This window comes from Aspergillus heteromorphus (genome assembly GCF_003184545.1).
Source record: "Aspergillus heteromorphus CBS 117.55 chromosome Unknown BO70scaffold_16, whole genome shotgun sequence".
NCBI lineage: Eukaryota > Fungi > Ascomycota > Eurotiomycetes > Eurotiales > Aspergillaceae > Aspergillus > Aspergillus heteromorphus.
In genome coordinates this window covers 144,404-165,075 of record NW_020290421.1, presented here as the reverse complement: position 1 = coordinate 165,075, position 20,672 = coordinate 144,404, and the positions used below count along the sequence as shown (strand labels likewise).

The following is a 20,672-nucleotide window of genomic DNA, read 5'->3' as shown; positions in this document are numbered from 1 at the left end:
ATTCACAGCAGGCCCATACGGACCCTCCTGAGTAGATTTCAATCGCGAAACGCTGGATCTTGGCGCTTGCCAGCAACGAAGGCCGCAACGCCACTGAGAAGAAGAATCCGAAACTACCCCCCCGAGTCAGGATGCAGAGTACATCGCCGACCGGGGGAGAGAGGCCGCCCTGGGCGGTAATCAAAGTCTAGCCACACAAGGCCTAGAGCACAAAATTCTTGGCTGAAGAGCTGGTGGTGTTGCTGGTGACCAACGGACGGCAGACAACTGATGTTGAATGCCGAAAAAGGCGCATACTGCCGCTTGGGTGCGACAGCACGCGGCCACGATAAAACGCAACCCAAGAAAGATTGTTGGCTGAACCGCTGGTGATGTTATTGTAACGGAGCCCAGCAGCGAAAACGGACAGTACAGCAAATGCCGAAAAAGGCATTTCCTGCCGCTTTGCGAAGACAGCACGCAGGCGCGATGAAACGCGGGCACCCAGGGAGACCCCATTTCGCATCGGAAGGGAGAGACAAGCACTGAAGAAAGTGGCTTGCCAATATTCTCTGCGGACATTTTGCACAGCGACAGACACGGGCTCCGGGACGGGCAAAGGCACAGTCCGTGGGGCACTGATGGCCCTCTCTTCGACCCAGAAGCTGGGTTCGGTGTCGGATAGCCAGCCAGTCCAGTCGGACAGCGACAGAAGGCAAATTTCCCCATTTTGAAAGAGGAGTTGGGCGAACAAAGCGCATTTCAGCCGAAGAGAATATTGTATCATGTGGGGACGGCTTTGGAAAGAGAGTAAAGAATCGCCTGCGATGGCGTCCAGCTGTACAGCACAGGACGCCACGCCCTTCAGTGGAGGTATTTCATCTGCCCTCTCCGAATTGTCTCCGTGTCACTTTTCGGCGGGAAGACGGCAATTTCTTCGTCATCGTCATCGTCATTGTCGTTGTCCTCAGTAAAGATATCGTAGCTGTATTGGGTCACGTGCTGGGGGAAAATGTCTGCTTGCTACCTGACCAGTACAATGCGGACTGACTGGACTGGACTGGACTGGACTGCGACCTCCTCGTCGGGTCCGAGCCTGCTCTGAAGCCGGAGTGATCACCCACTCCTGGCTGAAGACCTCGAGTGGGCTATCTGCTGTGAGGAGCAGATAGTGCTTGACAGCCTGGATGTACAGGTTGTCGACAATCGCCTCCGTGCCACTTTGTAATAGGACCACAGAATGAGTCTGTGGTGTGGTCTTCGGTGACCCTGTCAAGCTGCATCGAACTGATGAACTTGGCGTTGTAGGCTGGGCCGTATCGCTCGCCGGCGTAGGGTAGGGGTTTCCAACCATCTCAACGAAGAGGTAATCTGAGACCGTTCAGGAGAGTTGTACTCTGCTTGCCCAACGGGAAGATATCCCCCAGATCAAAGGGGTCCACACCAATATGATGCGCGACAATCGAGCGCGGCAGCAGAAGAGACGAGCCGGCATAGTGATACGTACCACTGCCGGGGCCAAGACAGTGTTAAAAGAACTGTCTGGCGTTGGAGGCCGAAAAAGAACCTCAACCGAGGGTTCAGTGGGTCGAAGCCGCACTGACGTTGCTGGTGACTCTTGTGGATGACCAAAGTCTGCTGAAAGTGGCGTTGGATGCCTTTCTCTTTAGAAAGGACCAACAATGTAGCAATTGTCCTTGATCTGTGCGTTGCAAGGAGGTACCCAAACACGCGCGGTTTCGAGGGGACGCAGCCCTAGTGCGGCAGTTCCGATGTTGAGATCCGATACTGATTGCCAGATGGCGGACACAATGTGTCTGACCATGGACACCAACCACATGGCTCATGCCATTTGGCGGTCTTCGGACAGTGGGAATGGGGGCATCCAAACAGCTGGACTGCCCCCATGGCTTCGTTGCCCTTGTGGTGGTGATACTTACACCGAGGATTTCGAGTGTAAACACCGGCAACGGCACACCGGGTTGATCGCAGTTTAGAAGAGACTAGCCACATATTGTCGCGAATCTTAACTGATCTCGACCTTTGTCGAAGACCAACCGGGACCAAGAAGGAGTTGAGCAGGAGCTCGTTGGCATTCCAATACCCGTTCAATGCGCCGCGGCGCACGCTTTAGGAACCTGCACGTGGCAGGAAGGGATGCCGAGAAGCACGACAACGATAGCGAGTTGCTATGCGTGTCTGCCTGGCACAATTGGAAAGGTCCGTCTGGCACAGATGAAAAGCAGACCGACCGACGGCCGAAGATGACCGAGCCGTCGCGCATTGGGCGACGTTTGGAGAAGCAGCTATTGACATGTCCGCCGAGGACGACAGCATAGAAGAGAGCAGGGAGTCCTTTGAGTCCAGAAGAGAGTCATCGCCTGAGAGGGGAGATGTCTCCAGTAGGAAAAGAGAGAAGATAAAGTCGAGTAGGGAAGAGAAATATAAAGACCCCGTGGGGAAGGGAACATCAACAAGCTGATCCGGTGGGGAAAGGGAACAACAAGACCCGGTAGAGGGGGGAACCGTAAACAGAGCAATAGAAAGGGTAACGCCAAACAGGGGCAATACCACGTTGTTGCCGGCGGCGATACAGGAAACAGCGCGATGCAACACGTTGTGCAAACCGTGCACGTTGAAGTGGCACCAACCATATTTCGGTCCTGGGTAGCCCGCACACTCGTCCACTTGCTGACAACATGGCAACTTGTGGACAGGAGGATACAACCAGATGAGAAGACGGACGATGCAGCATAAGTACAGACATCTCTTGGATCCTCAATAGACTGGTGAGAGACGAGAGGTGGAAAACATAAAATATCAGAGCGATGATATATGGTGACAGAAGACTGCCAAGGCAAAAGGAGACATCCTCTCCTGGGATTCAGGGTATCCTTCGGACGTTGGCGTGTATCCCAAACAAGAAACAAAGACGGATCAAGAAAACAGCCAGATCAAAAGCTATTGTCAGTATATAACAATCCTCAACAGCAAACAGAGAGAAGGAATAAGAAAGGAAACATATCAAAGCATATATATCAACTCCTCCCAGGACCAGCAACAATGAGTCCTTCCATGACTGCACACGAGATGGTTGAGACAGGATATCGGATACACCTGCAAGGTCAAGGCATGAAAGACGAAGAAGAAAAAGAGAGCGGGGGAGAAGGGGCGCGATGGGGTATTTATATTCGCACTTCAGGCTTCTGACTAAGATATATTCGTGAATCTACAGCACACGGAGCACCGTGCCCGGCAGTGTTCCAGAGTTGAGGACGCAGTGCATGGGGGGTTCCCAAGTTGAAAGTCCAGTGCATGGGGGCGTTCCAAAGTTGAGGAAATAAGTGCATGGGCGTTCCAGACTTGGATGAGGGGTATATGGTGCTCCAGCCAGTCTGTCCCGTCAAGATTCACGGCGTGAAAAATCTATCGTAGGGCATCACTACAAGCGGGATGGGCGACCCAGGGATGGGTGAGGTAGGACAAAAAAACCCCTATACCCGATTGCGTAAGGTGCAGGGAGGAAATGCTTGGATGCCTGGGGACGGGCAAGCTTGGGAAAATGGGAACCTGGAATCAGGGGAATATAACATCATGGGAATCGTTGCACTAGCATACATTCATTCGAGGAGGGTCGGATGTGACAAGCAAATCATATGCCGCATCGGCGACTCGGGAACCACTAACAGATCCACTGGAAGAGCAGCTACATATTAACAGGCCCGGATGGCGGTGCAGGTTTCGAAGGGATTATCAAGGAGGGACAGATGCCGTCCGGGGTCCGCCAGCAAGCTGCGGCGATACTTCGGGCAGTGGCCGCGGAGGAGAAGTTGTCCCCGACAGGAGGTATCCAGGGCGTATTTGAAGAATTGACGATTGTTTCCGGCTCTGCCGTTTCGACGGAACATGGCATCGACGGCGCGGACATAGGCCAGGCAATCGGCGCAGAAGTCCACCTGGTCGCGCGGGGAGCTCCTCGCGTAGAGGAACCCGGCTGGTCTGGGGTGAGCTGGAGGGTCGGAGTGAAGGCGGACGAACGTACCACATGCGAGGAGGAGCAGGGCCAGGGCTCCGAGAGCGACGGGGACCTGACGAAGTCTCATGGCGCCAGTGATGGATGTTGAAGGTAGGGCCAAGTGACGGGGTCTCGGGTCTACGCGCGACGCTAATGTCAGGGGCGGGTGGAGGCCTGAGGGGCGGCGGAGCGACGCCGGTCAGGGTCCGGCAGCTGCCTCAGGCCGCAAAGGTACCGTGGTGGAGGGCAATTCGGCACTGATGCCCAGCAGTGAGAGCCAACTGCAGTCGCAGGAACGCCTTCTGATACACCAACCGCTCGTGCGCGCTGAGTCGCTCCGAGGCCACCAGGTGTCCGATCTCCTCCATCTGCTCGTCCAGACCCGGGAACAGCCCAGGTCCGTCGGGGCGCCGCACGTCCACACCATTTTCGGCAGATGTATATACACTTTCTGTTTCTTTCCATCTTTCTGGCTTCCTCTTTCGGTGGGGTCATGGTAGACTTTACTAGATATACGGTCTTTTTTTCTTTCTGTGGGATTAAGATCGACTATACTAGATAGACACACTTTCCCTCTTTCTTTTCACCTATACTCTTTCCTTCTTCTGTCCGCCCTCTTCCTTCCCTCCCCTCCACCATTTCCACTCATTCTTTTTCCCCAGGCCGTCCAGTTCAATTCCATATAGACCAGATTCACCACCTCCTTCACTCAATCTCCCCACCCAGGCATACTCGGCAACTCGGTTGACCAGTAAAGTCCATGCCAGTCTCAGTGAATCTCGCCTTCACTGCCTCGTAACGCCGGTGCAGTGGGCCATGCCTCACGATACTGAATACGGCAGTCACTGTTGCAGCGATTCTAGGGCAGTGACTGCCTCATTCACCATCGCTCCTGCCCTGTTGACCCCCCCAACCCCCCCTTCTCGCCGCCTTCGACGCGAGCATAAATACCCCTCAACCCCCCTCTGCCTCCATCATCTGCTTTCTCCCCTCCACGCTTCAGACATCCCCTGGCTGGCAACCAACAAAGACCTCTTCCACCTTCCGCTCATCCCTTCCTCCCTTCCTCCTCGGAGTGGTACACAAGAACAACATCGTCTCTCTCTTCCACTTCTTTCTCCTATCTTCGGAGTGTGGCATCAACATCATGTCTCCCTTCCACTCGTCTCTCCTTCCTTCATCGGGGTGACTACCAGATCATCATCATGCATCCCTTCGACTTCTTCTCTCTCCTCCTCATGTACTCATCCTCCTCTCTTCGACCTGCCTCACCCACCCGAAATTTCATCTCCTTTTCTACCCATCTTCTCATCTTCGACATTTCCTCCACCTTCCTCCGCATCTTCCGACAATACCACAACCACAACACGATGAGGTCCGGAGTTGGCGACTGGTCTGGACCACACCCGACATGGGCTAAACACCATTTTAAGACCCCCTGGCATCCGACGCTCTTTATGAACGTTGTGGCCAACAGTCTTTGGGGCACTAAGGTGTGGCCTTGTCGGATGGTCTTCTGATCTTTCCGTCCTTCTTCGGCCGATTTGTCTTCCCTTCCTGTCGACCTGCGCCTGCACGGCAACACATCCGATACGAAGTCGAGTTATTCCTTTGCGAATTGCCCAACTTTCCTTTTGACCACCTAGCTTCTTCTCGTCTTCAACACTTGGCTTGGACATGCCTCCCCTTGCAACTCGATGCGGAGACTTAGTCATGTCTACGGTGCAATCCTTCTGGTACGTTTCTCCACCTTGCCTGCTGTGATGGCCATACTAACCTCATGCCTCGTCGGACTCCCGAAGTGACAGGAACTGGCAATACGGATGGACAACTATGACTGACTTGGCCACCACTCCCTCAGGCCGGTATGTCCTCCCGCCTGCGGTTGAGACAGTTGACTGACCTTCAGAGTCTTCGGCAGGGACACGCAGGAGACAGGCTGCAGCGAAATCGGGATGGCGCGAAGGGACGCGACGGGATGGGATACCGGTTCAGGGGCGGAGGATCTACGGGCACTGGCTGGGATAAAGGGTCCGGGGATGGAAGGCTGTGGGAGGATTGGGGGGGAAATGGAGGATCACGGGTCAAATCATGTATATAACACTTCGCCTTGATGGCTGCCTGGCCGTCGGCGACCGGACCGCGACTTGCTCGTGCTGTACCCGGGTATCGGCAAGCAGCAACCCATCTGCCTATCCAACATGAACACTTCCTTCCGAAACGGCCTCGGCGATAGTGACAAAATCGAACCACAACCCGACCAACTACTTACTCATACTCCACCGCGATGCCATCCTATCCCCCTTCCTTTCCTTTATCAATGCTTCTCCAGACGCGATAGCGACCCACAGTATTACTTTCACGGTGATTATATAATTATATAATCTTAATCAATTTGCTTGATCGGCCAGACCAGACCGTCCGTCACTGTCACTGTTAATCTCGAGCCCGGACGGTCGAATCGAACTTCCCCGGGCGGATTGTGAGCGCGCGGGCATCCAGACTGGTTTACTGATACCCGGTCTATTCCAAGACAAGGGATGGTATGTATGGTATGTATGGCATGTATGACATGCATGGCATGTATGGTATGCATGGCCTGCAATTGACTGGCAGTTGAATGACCGTTGAATGTTTGATTTTAATGTCTGCCATAGGTTAGATGAAATCACATCATCATATACCTAGACCAGGGTGCTGTGCTTAGGCAGGTTTATATATACTATACCTACGTACCTATCTACCTATCTACCTACTTACCGACTGAGTGCAAATGCAGATACGATACGATACGACACTTCGATCGTGGGATGGGAATGAATCTGCTTCCCGCCGCAAGGATATTAGCGGGGGTACCACTCATTGTACGAATAGGTTCGCGAGAGGAATGCATTGGCGAGGGTCATGTTGGATTGGGATTGGGCTGGGATATTAAATAAGGTAAGGAAGGTAGGTAGTTTGGATGGATTGGTTGCGCGGTCGGGAAATACGATACGGACGGGGATGGGTACGGGTACGGGTACGGGTATGGGTTTACGGGTCCGGTTATTGTTATTTATTATATAACAGGTTGGCTGACAGCTCAAAAAAGATCAAAAGAAAGGAAAAAAAAAAAAAAAAAAAAACTCAGTATTCAACTACATCCTAGAAAACATTCAGAGTCGAGACATCCATGCATACATTGGACATTATTTCCTAAATAGTTACTTGTACTCGTACGCATACCCATACTCATACTCATACTCAACAACGGTCGCGACGCTCAACGAGGCGAAGAAAATCCATCCATCCATCCATCTAATCTCAATCGAACCGATGAAGGCCACATCAATCCCGGACAGACGATACCAGACATTAGCGAGAGATCCAGACATAAGCGGGAGATAGCAAGGGGGGGGGGGCAGTTCGATAAGTATAGAAGAAAGAACATCACGCCGGCCTCTGCCCGTAAACAATGTGCACCTTCGTATATAGATGCAGATTCAAGTCGCACAGTTCCCGCCTCATGCCGGCGACGAAGACCTCGATCTCGGCTCGTTGCCAGCCCATGACCCGTGTGAAGAGCGCATAGCAGTATGGCCCCAGAGCCTCGAACATGTTTTCCTGGTGGCATCGGCCGAGTTCTTTCATTTTGCGGTCTCTCGGCCAGGGGCTTTGAGGGAGCTGGGAACGCCAATGTCAGTGATGCGTACGGAGCGGGTGGGATATAGTAGAGCGAAAAGGGGGGGGCACCTTGTAGATATCTTCGCGGACATTGACGAATCCCGTCCGGTGCATCATTTCCTTCCAGCCGAGCACACTGGCCATGTTCTTGCCGCTTCGCCGGGAGCAGTCGTGCATGAGCGAGATGCCCTCGAGCAGGTTCCTGGCACCCAGATGCGTGCCGTCGTCCGAATACGTGTTGACCTCGATTGACGCCATCTCAAGCCATCCGTTGGGCCTCAGGTTGGCGTACGCCTGCGAGAATAAACGGCCCACGTCGCGGATGCACCCCTCTAATTCACGCCCGTGGATGTAATCAAAGGGCATTTCGTATGACCATGGGGCCTCGAAATCGTCGACCTCGAATCGGCAGTTGGGCGAAGTCCTGCGCGGTCAGTCGCGCCCGCCCGATGGCAGTCGAGGGCACTTACCAACACGGTTGGATGGCACTCAGATCGTTTCCTACATCGCCCGGTCAATGGTCCGCCTTCGTGGTAACTAGGGACTCATCTTACCAATCACTAGGGACTCGGGGTGCTCGCTGCAGTCGAGCGTTAGTGCCCGCCACGGGAACATCTGTCTCATCGGTCCGCTCACTCGGCAAAGGCCAGGGCCCAAATCCCCGTGCCCGTCCCAATGTCCAACACGCGCGCTGGATTCTGGACGGGGGCTTTCATCAGCTCCCCGCGGAGGACCATGCGATATATGTGGTGGCTCTGCTCCGGTCAACATTCTGCTTGGGTCGGTCGCTCCGGGGGCGCCACTAACCAGGTCAAGACGGTCTTGTTCTGCTTCGTCGTTGGGCTGTGAGATCAGTTCGGTGACTTGGCATGGAAGGGGCGGTCGGGCGGCGGAGCATACCAGGAAGTATTCGCCCTCGTGGTAGGAATGGTATCTGCGACCGTTCTGCGAAACTCAGCCAGGAAGTCGGCGGGGTGGGGTGAGCGAGATTCCATGAGATACCTCATATCTACGGGGGGTCAGCGGTCGCACGGAATTCGCGAACGGGGCGGGCCATACGTATAGTTCAAGGCACTGGACGTGATGCTGGTGGTGTAGCTGGCATCGCCGAGGCTAGATAGGTCGGAGTCAGCGCGAACCACCGGAACACACCGTGCGGTCGCGGCTATGAACTTACGAGCCGGGATAAGTGGAGTCGTTGTCATTGTCGTTGTCGAAGTCCTGTCACAGCAAAGGTTAATCCCACCCGCAGGCGCAGGGCGAAAGGGGGACAAACGTCAGGTTCGATGACCATAGGGTCCACGTCGTAAGGCTGTTCGGAATCCATGCTGAGAGGCGAAGACGGTCGGAGGTGCGAAGCGGGAAGCGACCAGATTAAGAGGAGATGATGATGAGGGGAAGGGCTAGACGGATAGAGGATGGACTAGGGTGAGTGTGAACTGCGAAGGGATCGGATCCCCCACTAGCAGAGTCGACACACGAGAATTGTCGGGGGGCAGACCGAGAAAACTCCAGAACTCGAAGAATCAAGAATAGGGGGGGCCGATCGAGACTCCCCACGGGGCGAGGGAGGGGGAAGAAAACAAATAATAATGGGGACACCGAAGGAGTCGGGGGGCATGCAGTCCAGACCGATCCTGGATGAAGAAGAGACTGAGAGATGCAGGCAAACGATACTTTCCCAGGTCAGGTCCTTGAGGTCCTTAAGTTCCCACCACCAAACCCCATGCGGGATAACCGTTTTTCACTGGAACCCTGGACCAACAGTAGTGCCCGAGTCTCTTTCTTCCTTCTTTGGCTATTTCCCTGCTGTCCGGGTGGCGGTCGCTTACGGATGCAGTAGCCTTTGCCGCGGAAGGGATCAGGTTGCCAGGGATTCGAGGCAGACAAAGGAATCGGCTCGACTGCATCCTTCAGCTGACATTTCTCCTTCCACGGAGATCAGGGAAGCCATCGCACCCCTGAGGACAGACCGCCGAGGAAAGGCCCTGCGGAAGCAACGGGGCCGCGGAAAGCCTGGACGACTGAAGAAACCCACCGGTGACACATGGCCATCTGCACTACCCAACTGGGTACCAGTCCCGCTACCCTACCGATCAGGATCGACAACGCTGCCCCTTCACACCCTTCCACCCACTCAGTTCCTTGCCATGTCCTCCGTACCTTGACCTCGACAAAGGATCAGCTGGCGACGGGTGACCCGCCTGAAGAACTGCATCCCGGACACAAGTTTCTCCTGGAATTTGGGATGCCATGATGCATCCTGCATCCTGCGTGATGCATCAGAACCAAGACAAGCAAGCGTGCACGGTGCCCCTCAGCTGACATTCGAATTCGGCCTGGAATTGAATGTCGGTGACATCGTGGGGGGAATCGAACTAGTAGGGAGCTATTAGATATTTAACCACCACCCAGTGAAGACCTGGCGCGCTGCCTTCTTCGAGTCTGCTTTCCTTCCTCGGACTGCCTGCCGCCGTGCAGTCTGCATCTCCACCCCCCCGTGCCTTCCGTCGGGGAACAACGATCCCCTCGCGCCCATCCGCGTGAAAAGGATATCTAAGGTGCATCATTATCCATACTAATAATCAAAACCCTGCCCCTCCAGCGATGGTGGAGCGTTGTTGATGCCCCGCCTTGGACCGAGTCTGCACCAATGAAGACGCGCCCTGGCTGTCCAGGAATTCTTCGCGCCCCGTTCATTCACCCAGTTGCCACCGTTGCAAAGACAAGATTGAGGTGAACAGCGTCCAAATGGGTCCGACGCGATTCGGCTCGTCCCCTGCCTGCCGTTGGATAGTACACCGTATCTCCGCCGCATCTTCGACCACTGACGACACCGGTCGCCTCAACCCAGAAAACGAATTTCATGATGCGGCATGTCATTGGACAGGATGGCCTGGTTCTGCCGCCCTGCTCGTTCTAGGCCTTGTTCTCCCATCCGGATGATTCCCCCGTGCAGGAGACTCCCTCGCTCCTGGACCAGACCTCTCAACATATGGGAAGGTAGAATCCCGGCAGCGTAATCAAGGCAACCACCCCAACCCTCATTGACCACGATGCCAGTCAATACACGGTACTCTGGAAACTATCTCCGATCGAGCAACGACTGCCTCTTGTGAGCTCACGATATCTCTCCGCCATCTTCCTGACCAACTGCGTCGTGATTCCAGGCCACCCCGACGGCGACCGACGTCTAGTCCTTGCGCGGGACTTTTAAGCGACAGGGGCATCTGATTCGCGGGGTCGCTCCGAATCTGAGACACGGTGGTCGGCATGAAGTACAAAGTACATCATGTGGTGAGATGTCCTCCCGCCTCTGGTGTTGAAGCAAAACTCCGGGATCCCATCCCAGTCTATCTACAGACTGAGGACTAAGTGGCACGAAAGTACTTGCGTTATGCTATGCACCCACGCCCTTCACATCGAGGTACATGGGTAGTAGCAGCTTCTGTTGAGCCGTGGGGTCCATCTCTTGGTGTTCCGTCCCCGGCATTTGCGGCGAGTCAGACGGATCGAATGCCACGTCATCCAGTCTACCGGGATACAGCCAGGGAAAAGTGAACCCCAGTTAGTTATGCCTTTGTACTGTAGACTAGCAGGAGGAGGGTCACTCAATCCCTTCAACGGTCTCCTCACCACCCCGGTATACCGCGTCCCGGCAAGAGCCAATCCATGTGGTTGACGGGCTGGGTGGGGAGCCAGTAGCCGGTCGATGTCTGTTACTGGAAGTGGTAACTAGTCGAGAGGAGGGAGGGGGTGTTCGGTGAACTTTGGAGCGCCCCTGTTGCAAGGTTGCCTATCACAATGGCGGCCGTGACGCACCGCCGCATCTGGCAGCTTATCGGATGGTTAGCCTCGGATAGTTCCCGCGGATGGGGGGTGGAGCACGCAGTAGGTACTGGAGTACTCCGTACATACTCACGAGTCACTGGCTGTCACGCTGCCTCTGCTCGTATCGCGGGATTTGCTGGACTGGACGGATCGAAAGTCGAATCTGCTGCGGGGCTGACTGGGCGAAGGCCCATCCATGCCAGGCGATGATGGGGGAATCGGAGAGCATCGATGACGACCGCCGAAGAAGGACGCCGACCGAAGAACCCCGGCCGCAGTCACGGGACCGCCCGTGACTCTGCCTCCCGCGCCTTTCCTTTCTTTCCTCTTCTGCTTCCTCGCATATCCTCTACCTGCCTGCCTGTCTGCCTGTCTGCCACTTGCTGATCCACCCGTCGTTTTCTGGTCTGCTGAAGATGAGAGCTGCTAAACCGTCTAACGGAGGGATATCCCTCACACAACCCGTTCCCGTGCCTGTGCGGTGGCAGGTGAGCGCCCTGTCCTACCCCCGACATGCTGACGAACGCATTGGAAGTCAGAGCCACAACCCGCGACGACAGGCATCATCATGCGCCAATGAGCTGTCCCCTCTCTTGATAACCCTTGCCCCAATCCCTCCCAAGCGACCGAAACCGGCGACACCGTGGACACAGGCACGCATAGCATAGCATACATGTCACCTGGACGACTATCCGTCTCCTCTGATACTACCTCAGTCCGGCATTGAGGATACCTCCACGTCGGGCGCGCTGCATCCCAACTGTGAGAAGTCGTCCGATATGTCCCTGCGGTTATCTCCCCACAACAGAATAACCCGCATGAGACAACTTGGCAGCTCCCCTTGTCGGTCGCAGGAATACCCTTTTGATGGATTGTCCAAGTCGCCGGGATCTCGTGTATGGGCACAAAGTACCTCCCTTTGGATTGGGGCTCAATGGCACGCCGCATGAGGCAGAACAAGCAACTGTCTGTGCGCAGCCAATGTCTATCAGCAGCTGCGATGACGATGGGTGTATGACGTGTCTAAAAGCTTAAGCACTATCTTGCTTACTCTGATGGGCTTCGACCTGACATCATTCCGATCAAGACATGAATTGGAGCCCATATTGTGTCGCGTCCGGCATACCTGATAAATGGCACCCTTTCCGTGAGAAATAACGGTTCTTTGTCGTGTCGGGAAAGGGGAAGCCGAATGTGACCAGCCAAGGCGCTGAACGGATAGTTCAGGTTGGCTGGGAGACTTTCTGGGTAAACTTCCGGTCAAGTATCGCTGAGATCACTCTCCGCCGTAAGCACTTATGACTCATGTTACAGACCATCCAGGTCCTGCTTCCGAGATGACCCGCGTCGCAAGGCTCTCGGTAGTCTGGGCAACTCTACGGGACATTGTAGATTCCAACATACGGAGCCCGATTACGCGATAGAATTGATGGTTCTGACAGACTGTCAGCACCACTTGATCCGGCAGCGTCTTCCCATCCGGCTTTGCTCCTCGGACAGGCTTAATACCCTCATCCAAACACCAGGGGGGCCCCTCCATAAATCCCTGGGTCCCCTGTCTGCATCCTCGTAGCCATGGTGGCCCCAAAGAGTGACGATGTTACCCGACCCACGAGCGACCCTAACCCCTGATCATAACGCATGCGTGTGAAATCGTCGGAAATGACAAGATGTAGATCGTTACCGAGGATCATCATCCCTGATCTTCCCCGTCCCCAACGCCAGTTCTCCACGTGTCATGCCCGCAAGTCAAGCTGGTTGTGCTCAGTTGCATTATCCCACTCACATAGCTGGACAATCAAAACCGAAATACTACAATAACATCCAATCCTCCTCCATCCTCCACCATGTCTCCTCAACATACAGAGTACTACCCCTTCAGTGCCAGCAGGCATCATTGCCTAAAATCACACTGTACCCAACTCGACGTTGAGAAATGAATCGCCCCACACTGTCTTCCTGCACGTCGTATTGTCGTATAAACCGTATCTACCCAAGGTACCTAGGCACCAATAATGTCTCCCTGGAAGCTGGTCAGATTACTAGTTCTCTGGGGAATGCATTTACCCTAGATAAACCGAATTCGGGGCCGCTTTACTTCCTCTGGAATGGGTCTATTGTATTTCCCTCTTATATAGTATTATTTGAATTTGTTTTGTATGTTCGAAATAAATTAAATCCTGGTCGTGTTCGGTTCGCATTCTACGGGGAATGGTAAATACACGGTCCTGCTTCCCGATCACACAGTCTAGATATACTTCCCCTCAGGCTTGATAGCTCGGGGACGGCGCCTCATGATTCATGATTCATCATTCGAAATCAAAGCAAATTAAACCGGCATGGATTTCGTTCAATCATCAGTGCCCCTCAATGAGCATAACGGGCTGACCTCCTTTCGTCGGAAGATATATATATATATGGACTATCGACATTTCTCCTGCATAGGTAAGAAGATATAGTTAAATCAATTCGCCGCAGAAGAAAACATTTCCAAGCTACCGATTAAGTAGACTCTTTACAGCCGAGGACGCGAGATATATCTACCTACGTTTTTACTGTCTCGTTGCAGATGAAGTATTGTGGTAGTATTGGCATTTTCTGTTGGAAGCACTCGAAGTCGGTCGCCTGAAGAAGGATTCGGTGAGGGGTCTGGATGGTGAGTCTAGTCTTTCCTGTCCGAACGGACTTTCCGGATCTCTAGAGTGGAAGTTGGCGAACGCAGTCGGTCTACCTGTGATGCGGTATTTAGGAACAACTCTTTGGAAGCCCATAGACTGACAGGAGTGGCTTACCGCTTGGCTCGAAGGTATTATAGATAGTCTTCGCCTCATCGCACCAATTCTTCGTTCAGGTGCAAGATTATATCCCCCTCTGACCCCAGTATCGGCAATCTATCCGTATCCCTAACTATTATCATCTGCGCGCTGCATCTCAGTATATCACAGAATCCACAGTAAGAACTAAGCAGCCAGCCAGAACTCGTCATCGCGGCCCCATCATGACTACAGTAGTAGACAATAGACAGTCGACACTAGATAAACAGATAAACATCTCGTCCGTCCGTGCCACAGCTCCCCCCCATCCCCATCACAAATCTTCCGTTTCCAGCACGGCCACCCAAGCCGCGTATCTACTTACTTACTCTACCACGGATACCCCTTGGAAACGGGAATCTTCACCGAGATGGTCGATCGATAGCCCCCCATCCACGGTCAGTGTCCCAACCACCCATGTTTCGCCCTACAGCCACCCCGATCGGGCAATCATATCCGACGGAAAGCGGATGTTCGTCTGTCATTCGAATCCAATCCATCCTGAAACAGACTAAGATACACCTCTTTATCCCCACGGCCCCCGTCAGCCATGTGTTGGCGAACACGCGGTTCATCGGAGTCCTTTATTCTGGCAGATATCGCCGAGTCAGTTGGTCTGGTTTGGTTCAGTATCGGTCGTCGCGAGGATCCGTCATCCCATGCGAGGCAGATGTCATCCGCGTAACGGTGGGGTGGTAGAGTGGAGCGGAGTGATCGAATAGTAGGTAGGTACAGGATACTCCGTAAGGTTCACCGGTATGACGGTAGTTAGACTACCTACCTAATTCCATGCGTAAAAGCGGCCTCCAGCCGTGCTGGGTTGGGTATAAATCTTGTGAGAGGGATGAACTGCATGAATCCACCCTCCTGCTCCATCCATACGGAGACCCCCGGCGACATTAGTAATTTGATTCATCTGCGGCGGTGTGTCGACGGGTGTAGTATTTTCCTCGGGGATATATATATTCTTCTCCATGTGAGACAGGCCCCCATCGCTGGGATGGTTAGTCGGGCTTGGCGGGAGGGAGGGAGGACTGGGTGTGGTGTGCGGTGTCAATGTTGAGAGATTGTGTGCATAGCGTGCTGCCTAATGTGGGTTTGGGTGGGTGGGTGGTCGGTCGGAGTATTGTATACCCTGTACGGTAGATGGCATCGATTCGGATACTTCGCACTTCGTACTTCGTATTCATGGCGGATGCCTATTGTGGACTGAGCAAGACAAGATCGATAGCAAGTAGGTAGTTAGTAGTGTAGGGCTGCCCCATCCGATGGAAATGGAAAAAAAGATGGGCGGTTCATCGCTGTGGCTGAGTCAGACCGAAGGGTGACGTTTCAACGATTACGTGGGACTGTGTCTGTCTCCGGAAACATCTCTCACATCCAGCCCGGACGGGAGGAATGATTTTCAATGTCGAGGGTCCGGAGGCGAGGCGAGGCAAGGTCGACGATCAGCACGCGACCGTGTTTCAGACGATCCCGAACTCACATGTCACGATGACCGGGTGGGTGGCTATGAGAAATTCCAGGCGATGTGCATCCGCTAGTACTTGTGGTGGTACTTCCTTCCGGCAGGGATGGACGGCCAAGTCTTCCAGGCCTCCGACGCCCTCCACGGGGCGGTGATGGACAGGGGAGGGGAGGGGGAAGGGAACGAGGGGAGTGTGACAGGCCACAGCGAAGGGTCGTCTCATCATCGATTGAGTTTCGTTGTATGGAGTAGCATCCCAGCTGTAACTGTAAGTTGTTTCGCAGGGACAGGTACAGACCACCCGTTCGTACGTTCCGCAGGTACCCGGTCTCCAGAACCGCAGGCACCGCAGGCACACCAGGCACATCCAATGATCCCCAGCGGCCGACCGAGGCGCTACAAAGAACAAAGTTTGGCCCCGGTTATAAATAACACGCGGTGCCAGGAACAGCAGGTACGCAGCCAATCCAAATGACGGGTGCCTAGACCAAGTTGTAGTACCAGCAGCTCACTCGCCACACAGCCCCCCCTCGGGGTGTGCTTGCGCGGCCCCTGGGGGGATCCCCCATTGGTGGCGGCTAGGGCTAAGCCTCGGGTTTTCTGCAGTAGTGGAAGCTTGGCAGGCGGGGATGACCAATCAGACCGACAGTCTCCGAAGGCGGTGGGCGGCCAACGTCACGGGGGGCCCCGGACGGCCGCGTCACAGGTACAAGACGAGGCCGTCACAATCCCGTCACAGAGTGGCAGGGCCCATCTCAGCCGGCCCAGGAAGGGCAGGTGGCCGCCAAAGGCAGCAAGGCAGGCAGGCTCATCCCTCACCCTCACCATTATTGGGCGCAGTTGCGTGATGCAGGAAGCGGCACCACTGCAGCACTGCAGCACTGCAGCACTGCAGCACTGCAGCACTGCAGCACTGCACCACTGGCAGCCCGCTTCCAAAAAAAGGTCCCAGGTCGCTGACTTTCTCCCCCCCCCCCCTCCCTCCCTCCCTCATTTAAGTCCTTTTCTCGCCTTGAATTCGGGCGTGTTTCTGGTTGTCCCGTCACTCTGCCTTTTAGCTCCCTCCATACTAGTCTATCTACCTACTACTACCATCCTCGCTCCACCCGCCGCCCGGCCCTCCATCACCTTATATTCCACCCACGGTTCCTCGCCTTCTCCCCCAGATTCACCACCACACACAAGCAACCATGTCTGCTCCCATGGCCGCCCCCATGCCCCCCCAGGACCGCCCTGATACCGGCCACTCTGCCGGCAAGAGCTCGCTGTCCAGCAAGTCGGACCCGAACCAAGCCCTTCGGGGCGAGGAAGCCAGTACGTGCCCCGGAGATTACCCTTGGCTCGTGAGCCGCCGGACTGACTTGGCACACAGTTAACAGCGTGGGTGGCTCGACTAACGGCTTCTCCCTACGCTCGATGCAGCATCGCGACCGCGAAGGCAAAGTGATCAGTGCGTCTCCCCGGCAAATCTCCGTGATGGTGGTGGTGATGGCCTCGTGCTAACATGATTTTCTCCCCTCTTCTTTTCAACAGCCGAACCCGACCTGTCGAACCCAACCCGATACCGATTCGAGCGGCCCTTGGACACCATCCGGTCGTTCGAGGCGGCCATCGAGCGCCGTCGGCGAGAGAACGCCATGTAAGGCATGTGCTGTGCATGCCATGCGACCGTGTATGATTGTTTTATTTGTTTCTGGGATTCTTGGGCGCTGGACGACTTATGGATATGGAAACGCATCTGGATCTGGATTGGGATACGATACGGGGAGGGGTCCTTGTTTGGGTTTGATTGATTGAGCGTGTATGTACATTATTGTCTATGACCTCACTGGGTATGCTTCTGGAATGCCACTACTCAGAAATTGTCTACTTCTCATTCATGATTCATCCTCTTGCACTTGCACTGGCACTTGTTTCACTAGGGGATGGTCGCCGGGGCTGCCGAGTTCCGTCGAACCGAATCCTCCGCCACAACACACTTGATCGACGAACAAACTATAGAACTTTACTTCAACACTCTCTCCCCCCATCCCAGCTTGCCAATATCTTGGCAGCTTCGCTTCGCGTCCCGATTATTGACTCCGTCCAGTCCCTCACCTCTCACCCAACCAAAAAAAAAAAAAAACCTCGCCTGGTTATATCGTCTTCCCTGGACGCTGCCCGCCCCACTCCAAGGGGGGAACATTCCAGACGGCATCCACTTTACCAAGCCGCTATAGGGCTTCCACCACCACACCTGCTGAATAGCGTCCCACTCCCACCTCCCACCACGGTGCTGCCTACGCCTGCTCACCGCAGTCAATCTTGAGTCCCCCACCGCTGCTGGCGCGCGCGCGACAGAACGACCTCCCCTCGCTTGGCCGGCCATGGCTAGTTCCCCTTGGCATGGTTCCGGGGCGAGGAAAAGAGTCAATGCCATGGTGACGGGTGACGCGTTCGGTGGTATAGCGGGGCGGATGGACTCAGGAGTCGAGCAGCACGGATGGTGAAGTCTGAAGAGGGGTGGTTTTAAACCAAATCGTCTGCAGCTGGGAGGGCGTGGCCGCCGTCGTGTCTCTTTCCATCCAACCTCCAACCCTCAGCGTGTGTTCGGGGTCGTCATTCGTTTTATCCAGTCATTCCCTAGCTTTCTATCTTTGTTTTATTTGTTTGGAGTGCCCACTACGCTGTCGTCTCGGCGTTTCGACATCATGAAGTTCTCTCTGGCTGTTGGGGCGGCCTTGTTGGGTTCTGCTCTGGCAGTGGAAATCGATCCCATCGTTATCAAGGTGGGGGTGCCTTGGAAGAAGAAGAAGAAGAAGAAGAAGAAGAAACTGACATGGACAGGGCTCCAAATTCTTCTACAGCAGCAACAACACCCAATTGTAAGTTATCTTCTACCTGATCATTGACCCCCTGCTAACATCTCCCCAGCTACCTCCGCGGTGTTGCCTACCAGGGCAGGTTCTCTCCCACCTCCATCTAGGACGCCCACTGACCAGCCCTAACAGAGGACTACTCCTCCAACTCGTCCGACAGCACCACCAGCTACACCGACCCCTTGGCCGACGCCACGACCTGCGAGCGAGACATCCCCATCCTGCAGGAGATCAACACCAACGTGATCCGGGTGTACGCGGTCGACCCGACGAACAACCACACGGCATGCATGAACATGCTGGCGGAGGCAGGCATCTACGTGATCTCCGACCTCTCGGACCCGACGCAGTCGATCGACCGCGACGACCCGACCTGGGAGACGAGCCTCTACACGCGGTACACCGACGTGATCGACGACCTGATCCAGTACAACAACACGCTGGGCTTCTTCGCGGGCAACGAAGTGTCCAACACGGTGGACACCACCGATGCCAGCGCCTTTGTCAAGGCCGCCGTGCGCGATATGAAGGCCTACATCAAGGACGCGGGCTACCGCTCCGTCGGCGTTGGATATGCCACCAACGACGACTCCGACATCCGCGTCAACATGGCCGACTACTTCAACTGCGAGGAGGAGGACGAGGGCATCGACTTCTGGGGCTACAACATCTACTCCTGGTGCGGTGCCTCCACCTACGAGGAGTCCGGATACGAGGAGCGCACCGAGGAGTTCCGCAACTACTCGGTTCCGGTCTTCTTCTCCGAATATGGCTGCAACACCGTCACCCCCCGCAAGTTCACCGAGATCAAGGCCCTCTACGGCGACAACATGAATGATGTGTGGTCCGGTGGTATCGTCTACATGTACTTCCAGACTGACAATGACTATGGTAAGCCCCCCCCCCCCCCCCCCCTTCCTTCCCCCTCCATCTTTCCCCTCCATTCTTTCCTCTCCCCCCCCAACTAACCACCCACCCAGGCCTCGTGTCCGCCATCGACAGCACCAGTGTCAGCAAACTCACCGACTTCTACTACTACTCGTCCGAAATCCGCAACGCAACCCCGAGCGGAACCAACAAAGCATCGTACACACCCACCAACACGGCCCTACAAACCTGCCCGACCGTCAACTCAGAGTGGCAAGCCGTCGCCTCGCCCCTGCCGCCGACCCCCAACGCCGAACTGTGCGACTGCATGAACGAGTCGGCCGGATGCGTGGTCAAGGCCTCCGTCTCCAGCGACGACTACGCCGACCTCTTCAGCGTCGTGTGCGGCTACACCTCCTGCGCGGGCATCTTCCACAACGGAACCACCGGCTCCTACGGCGCGTACGGCATGTGCACCGCCAAGCAGCAGCTCAACTTCGCCTTGAACAAGTACTGGAAGGAGCAGGACAAGGCGGATTCCGCGTGCAGTTTCGGCGGCTCGGCCACTACCACCTCGACCACGGCGCCGACGGGCACCTGTAAGAGTTTGATGTCCGAGGCGGGCACCGCGGGCACTGGCGTGGTCACGTCGGAGCCGACGGCCGCGGCGGGGAGTGCGAGTGCGTCGGGCAGTGGGGTTAGTGCGTTGAGTTCGATGGCCGGCGCGTCCAGTTTGGTGGTGGGTGGTGGTGGGGGGTTGCAGTTTGGTGTTTATGTTGCTACGGCTGTGGTGGCGGGGTTGGGGATGGTTTTGTTGTAGGTGGTTAGTACGTGAGCTGGATGCAGGGAGGATGGAAGGGAGAGAGGGGTGTTCTTCTTCAGAGTACTGTTTTATATATATATATATCTACTTGATTGTGATGATGTCTTCTTCTCGGGAGACGATGAGCGGGAAGCTCGCTAGTAGTTACTCTCTTTAGCCCTAGATTATATAGTATCTCCCGTTGCCGAATCTTACCTAGATAGTCGCCGATATATCGGGAGATGAAACGAGCCTGAACCGATGATCTCGACCACTCAGTTTGCAGCACAGTGGAGGGATTACATTCCAGAGTGAATAAAATAGAGAAAAAAATAAGCTGCCTGTCACACGGAAGATAAGATACCTGTCTGCAAGA

At 55.0% G+C, this 20,672-nt stretch overlaps 7 protein-coding genes across 7 annotated transcripts; 2 read left to right on the top strand and 5 right to left on the bottom strand.

The window, feature by feature from the left end:
* Nucleotides 1–202: 202 nt before the first annotated feature.
* On the bottom strand, nt 203–766 carry BO70DRAFT_397277 (uncharacterized protein; the record flags this gene model as incomplete). The annotated part of the gene is made up of 1 exon (XM_025546688.1): nt 203–766. The coding sequence occupies one exon, from the start codon at nt 764–766 to the stop codon at nt 203–205; it is 564 nt and encodes a 187-aa protein (XP_025398381.1).
* A 77-nt stretch (nt 767–843) lies between these two features.
* On the bottom strand, nt 844–1,804 carry BO70DRAFT_397276 (uncharacterized protein; the record flags this gene model as incomplete). The annotated part of the gene is made up of 5 exons (XM_025546687.1): nt 844–1,002; nt 1,100–1,350; nt 1,376–1,488; nt 1,547–1,614; nt 1,661–1,804. The coding sequence occupies 5 exons, from the start codon at nt 1,802–1,804 to the stop codon at nt 844–846; spliced, it is 735 nt and encodes a 244-aa protein (XP_025398380.1).
* Nucleotides 1,805–3,692: 1,888 nt separating this feature from the next.
* Nucleotides 3,693–4,082, bottom strand: BO70DRAFT_380344 (uncharacterized protein; the record flags this gene model as incomplete). Its single annotated transcript, XM_025545404.1, has 2 exons — nt 3,693–3,988; nt 4,022–4,082. 2 exons carry the CDS (start codon nt 4,080–4,082, stop codon nt 3,693–3,695), a joined length of 357 nt encoding a protein of 118 aa, XP_025398379.1.
* A 3,038-nt stretch (nt 4,083–7,120) lies between these two features.
* On the bottom strand, nt 7,121–8,995 carry BO70DRAFT_362936 (class I SAM-dependent methyltransferase). Its single transcript, XM_025543448.1, has 8 exons — nt 8,934–8,995; nt 8,712–8,878; nt 8,465–8,604; nt 8,294–8,412; nt 8,212–8,237; nt 8,128–8,158; nt 7,727–8,081; nt 7,121–7,657 (listed from the first exon to the last, which is right to left on the bottom strand). Exons 2-8 carry the CDS (start codon nt 8,860–8,862, stop codon nt 7,424–7,426), a joined length of 1,056 nt encoding a protein of 351 aa, XP_025398378.1. The 5' UTR covers nt 8,863–8,878; nt 8,934–8,995; the 3' UTR covers nt 7,121–7,423.
* Nucleotides 8,996–11,863: 2,868 nt separating this feature from the next.
* On the bottom strand, nt 11,864–12,718 carry BO70DRAFT_55638 (uncharacterized protein). Its single transcript, XM_025548537.1, has one exon. The coding sequence runs from the start codon at nt 12,434–12,436 to the stop codon at nt 11,942–11,944; it is 495 nt and encodes a 164-aa protein (XP_025398377.1). The 5' UTR covers nt 12,437–12,718; the 3' UTR covers nt 11,864–11,941.
* A 4,044-nt stretch (nt 12,719–16,762) lies between these two features.
* Nucleotides 16,763–17,638, top strand: BO70DRAFT_362930 (DUF2406 domain-containing protein). The gene is made up of 3 exons (XM_025543447.1): nt 16,763–17,083; nt 17,142–17,219; nt 17,303–17,638. Exons 1-3 carry the CDS (start codon nt 16,960–16,962, stop codon nt 17,410–17,412), a joined length of 312 nt encoding a protein of 103 aa, XP_025398376.1. The 5' UTR covers nt 16,763–16,959; the 3' UTR covers nt 17,413–17,638.
* Nucleotides 17,639–18,459: 821 nt separating this feature from the next.
* Nucleotides 18,460–20,314, top strand: BO70DRAFT_293516 (glycoside hydrolase family 72 protein; the record flags this gene model as incomplete). The annotated part of the gene is made up of 5 exons (XM_025539442.1): nt 18,460–18,537; nt 18,596–18,633; nt 18,683–18,712; nt 18,788–19,518; nt 19,608–20,314. The coding sequence occupies 5 exons, from the start codon at nt 18,460–18,462 to the stop codon at nt 20,312–20,314; spliced, it is 1,584 nt and encodes a 527-aa protein (XP_025398375.1).
* Between the last annotated feature and the right edge of the window lie 358 nt (nt 20,315–20,672).

Excerpts from the sequence above, each read along its gene's own strand:
- BO70DRAFT_362930 (XM_025543447.1), top strand. The coding sequence starts at position 16,960 with ATGTCTGCTCCCATGGCCGCCCCCATGCCCCCCCAGGACCGCCCTGAT. Across the intron at positions 17,084-17,141 it reads CCTTCGGGGCGAGGAAGCCA|TTAACAGCGTGGGTGGCTCG; the intron begins GTACGTGCCCCG and ends CTTGGCACACAG. Across the intron at positions 17,220-17,302 it reads CCGCGAAGGCAAAGTGATCA|CCGAACCCGACCTGTCGAAC; the intron begins GTGCGTCTCCCC and ends TCTTTTCAACAG.
- BO70DRAFT_362936 (XM_025543448.1), bottom strand. The coding sequence starts at position 8,862 with ATGACAACGACTCCACTTATCCCGGCTCGTAAGTTCATAGCCGCGACC. Across the intron at positions 8,605-8,711 it reads TGCCTTGAACTATACGTATG|AGAACGGTCGCAGATACCAT; the intron begins GCCCGCCCCGTT and ends GCTGAGTTTCGC. Across the intron at positions 8,159-8,211 it reads CCCCGAGTCCCTAGTGATTG|GAAACGATCTGAGTGCCATC; the intron begins GTAAGATGAGTC and ends CGGGCGATGTAG.
- BO70DRAFT_55638 (XM_025548537.1), bottom strand. The coding sequence starts at position 12,436 with ATGCGGCGTGCCATTGAGCCCCAATCCAAAGGGAGGTACTTTGTGCCC.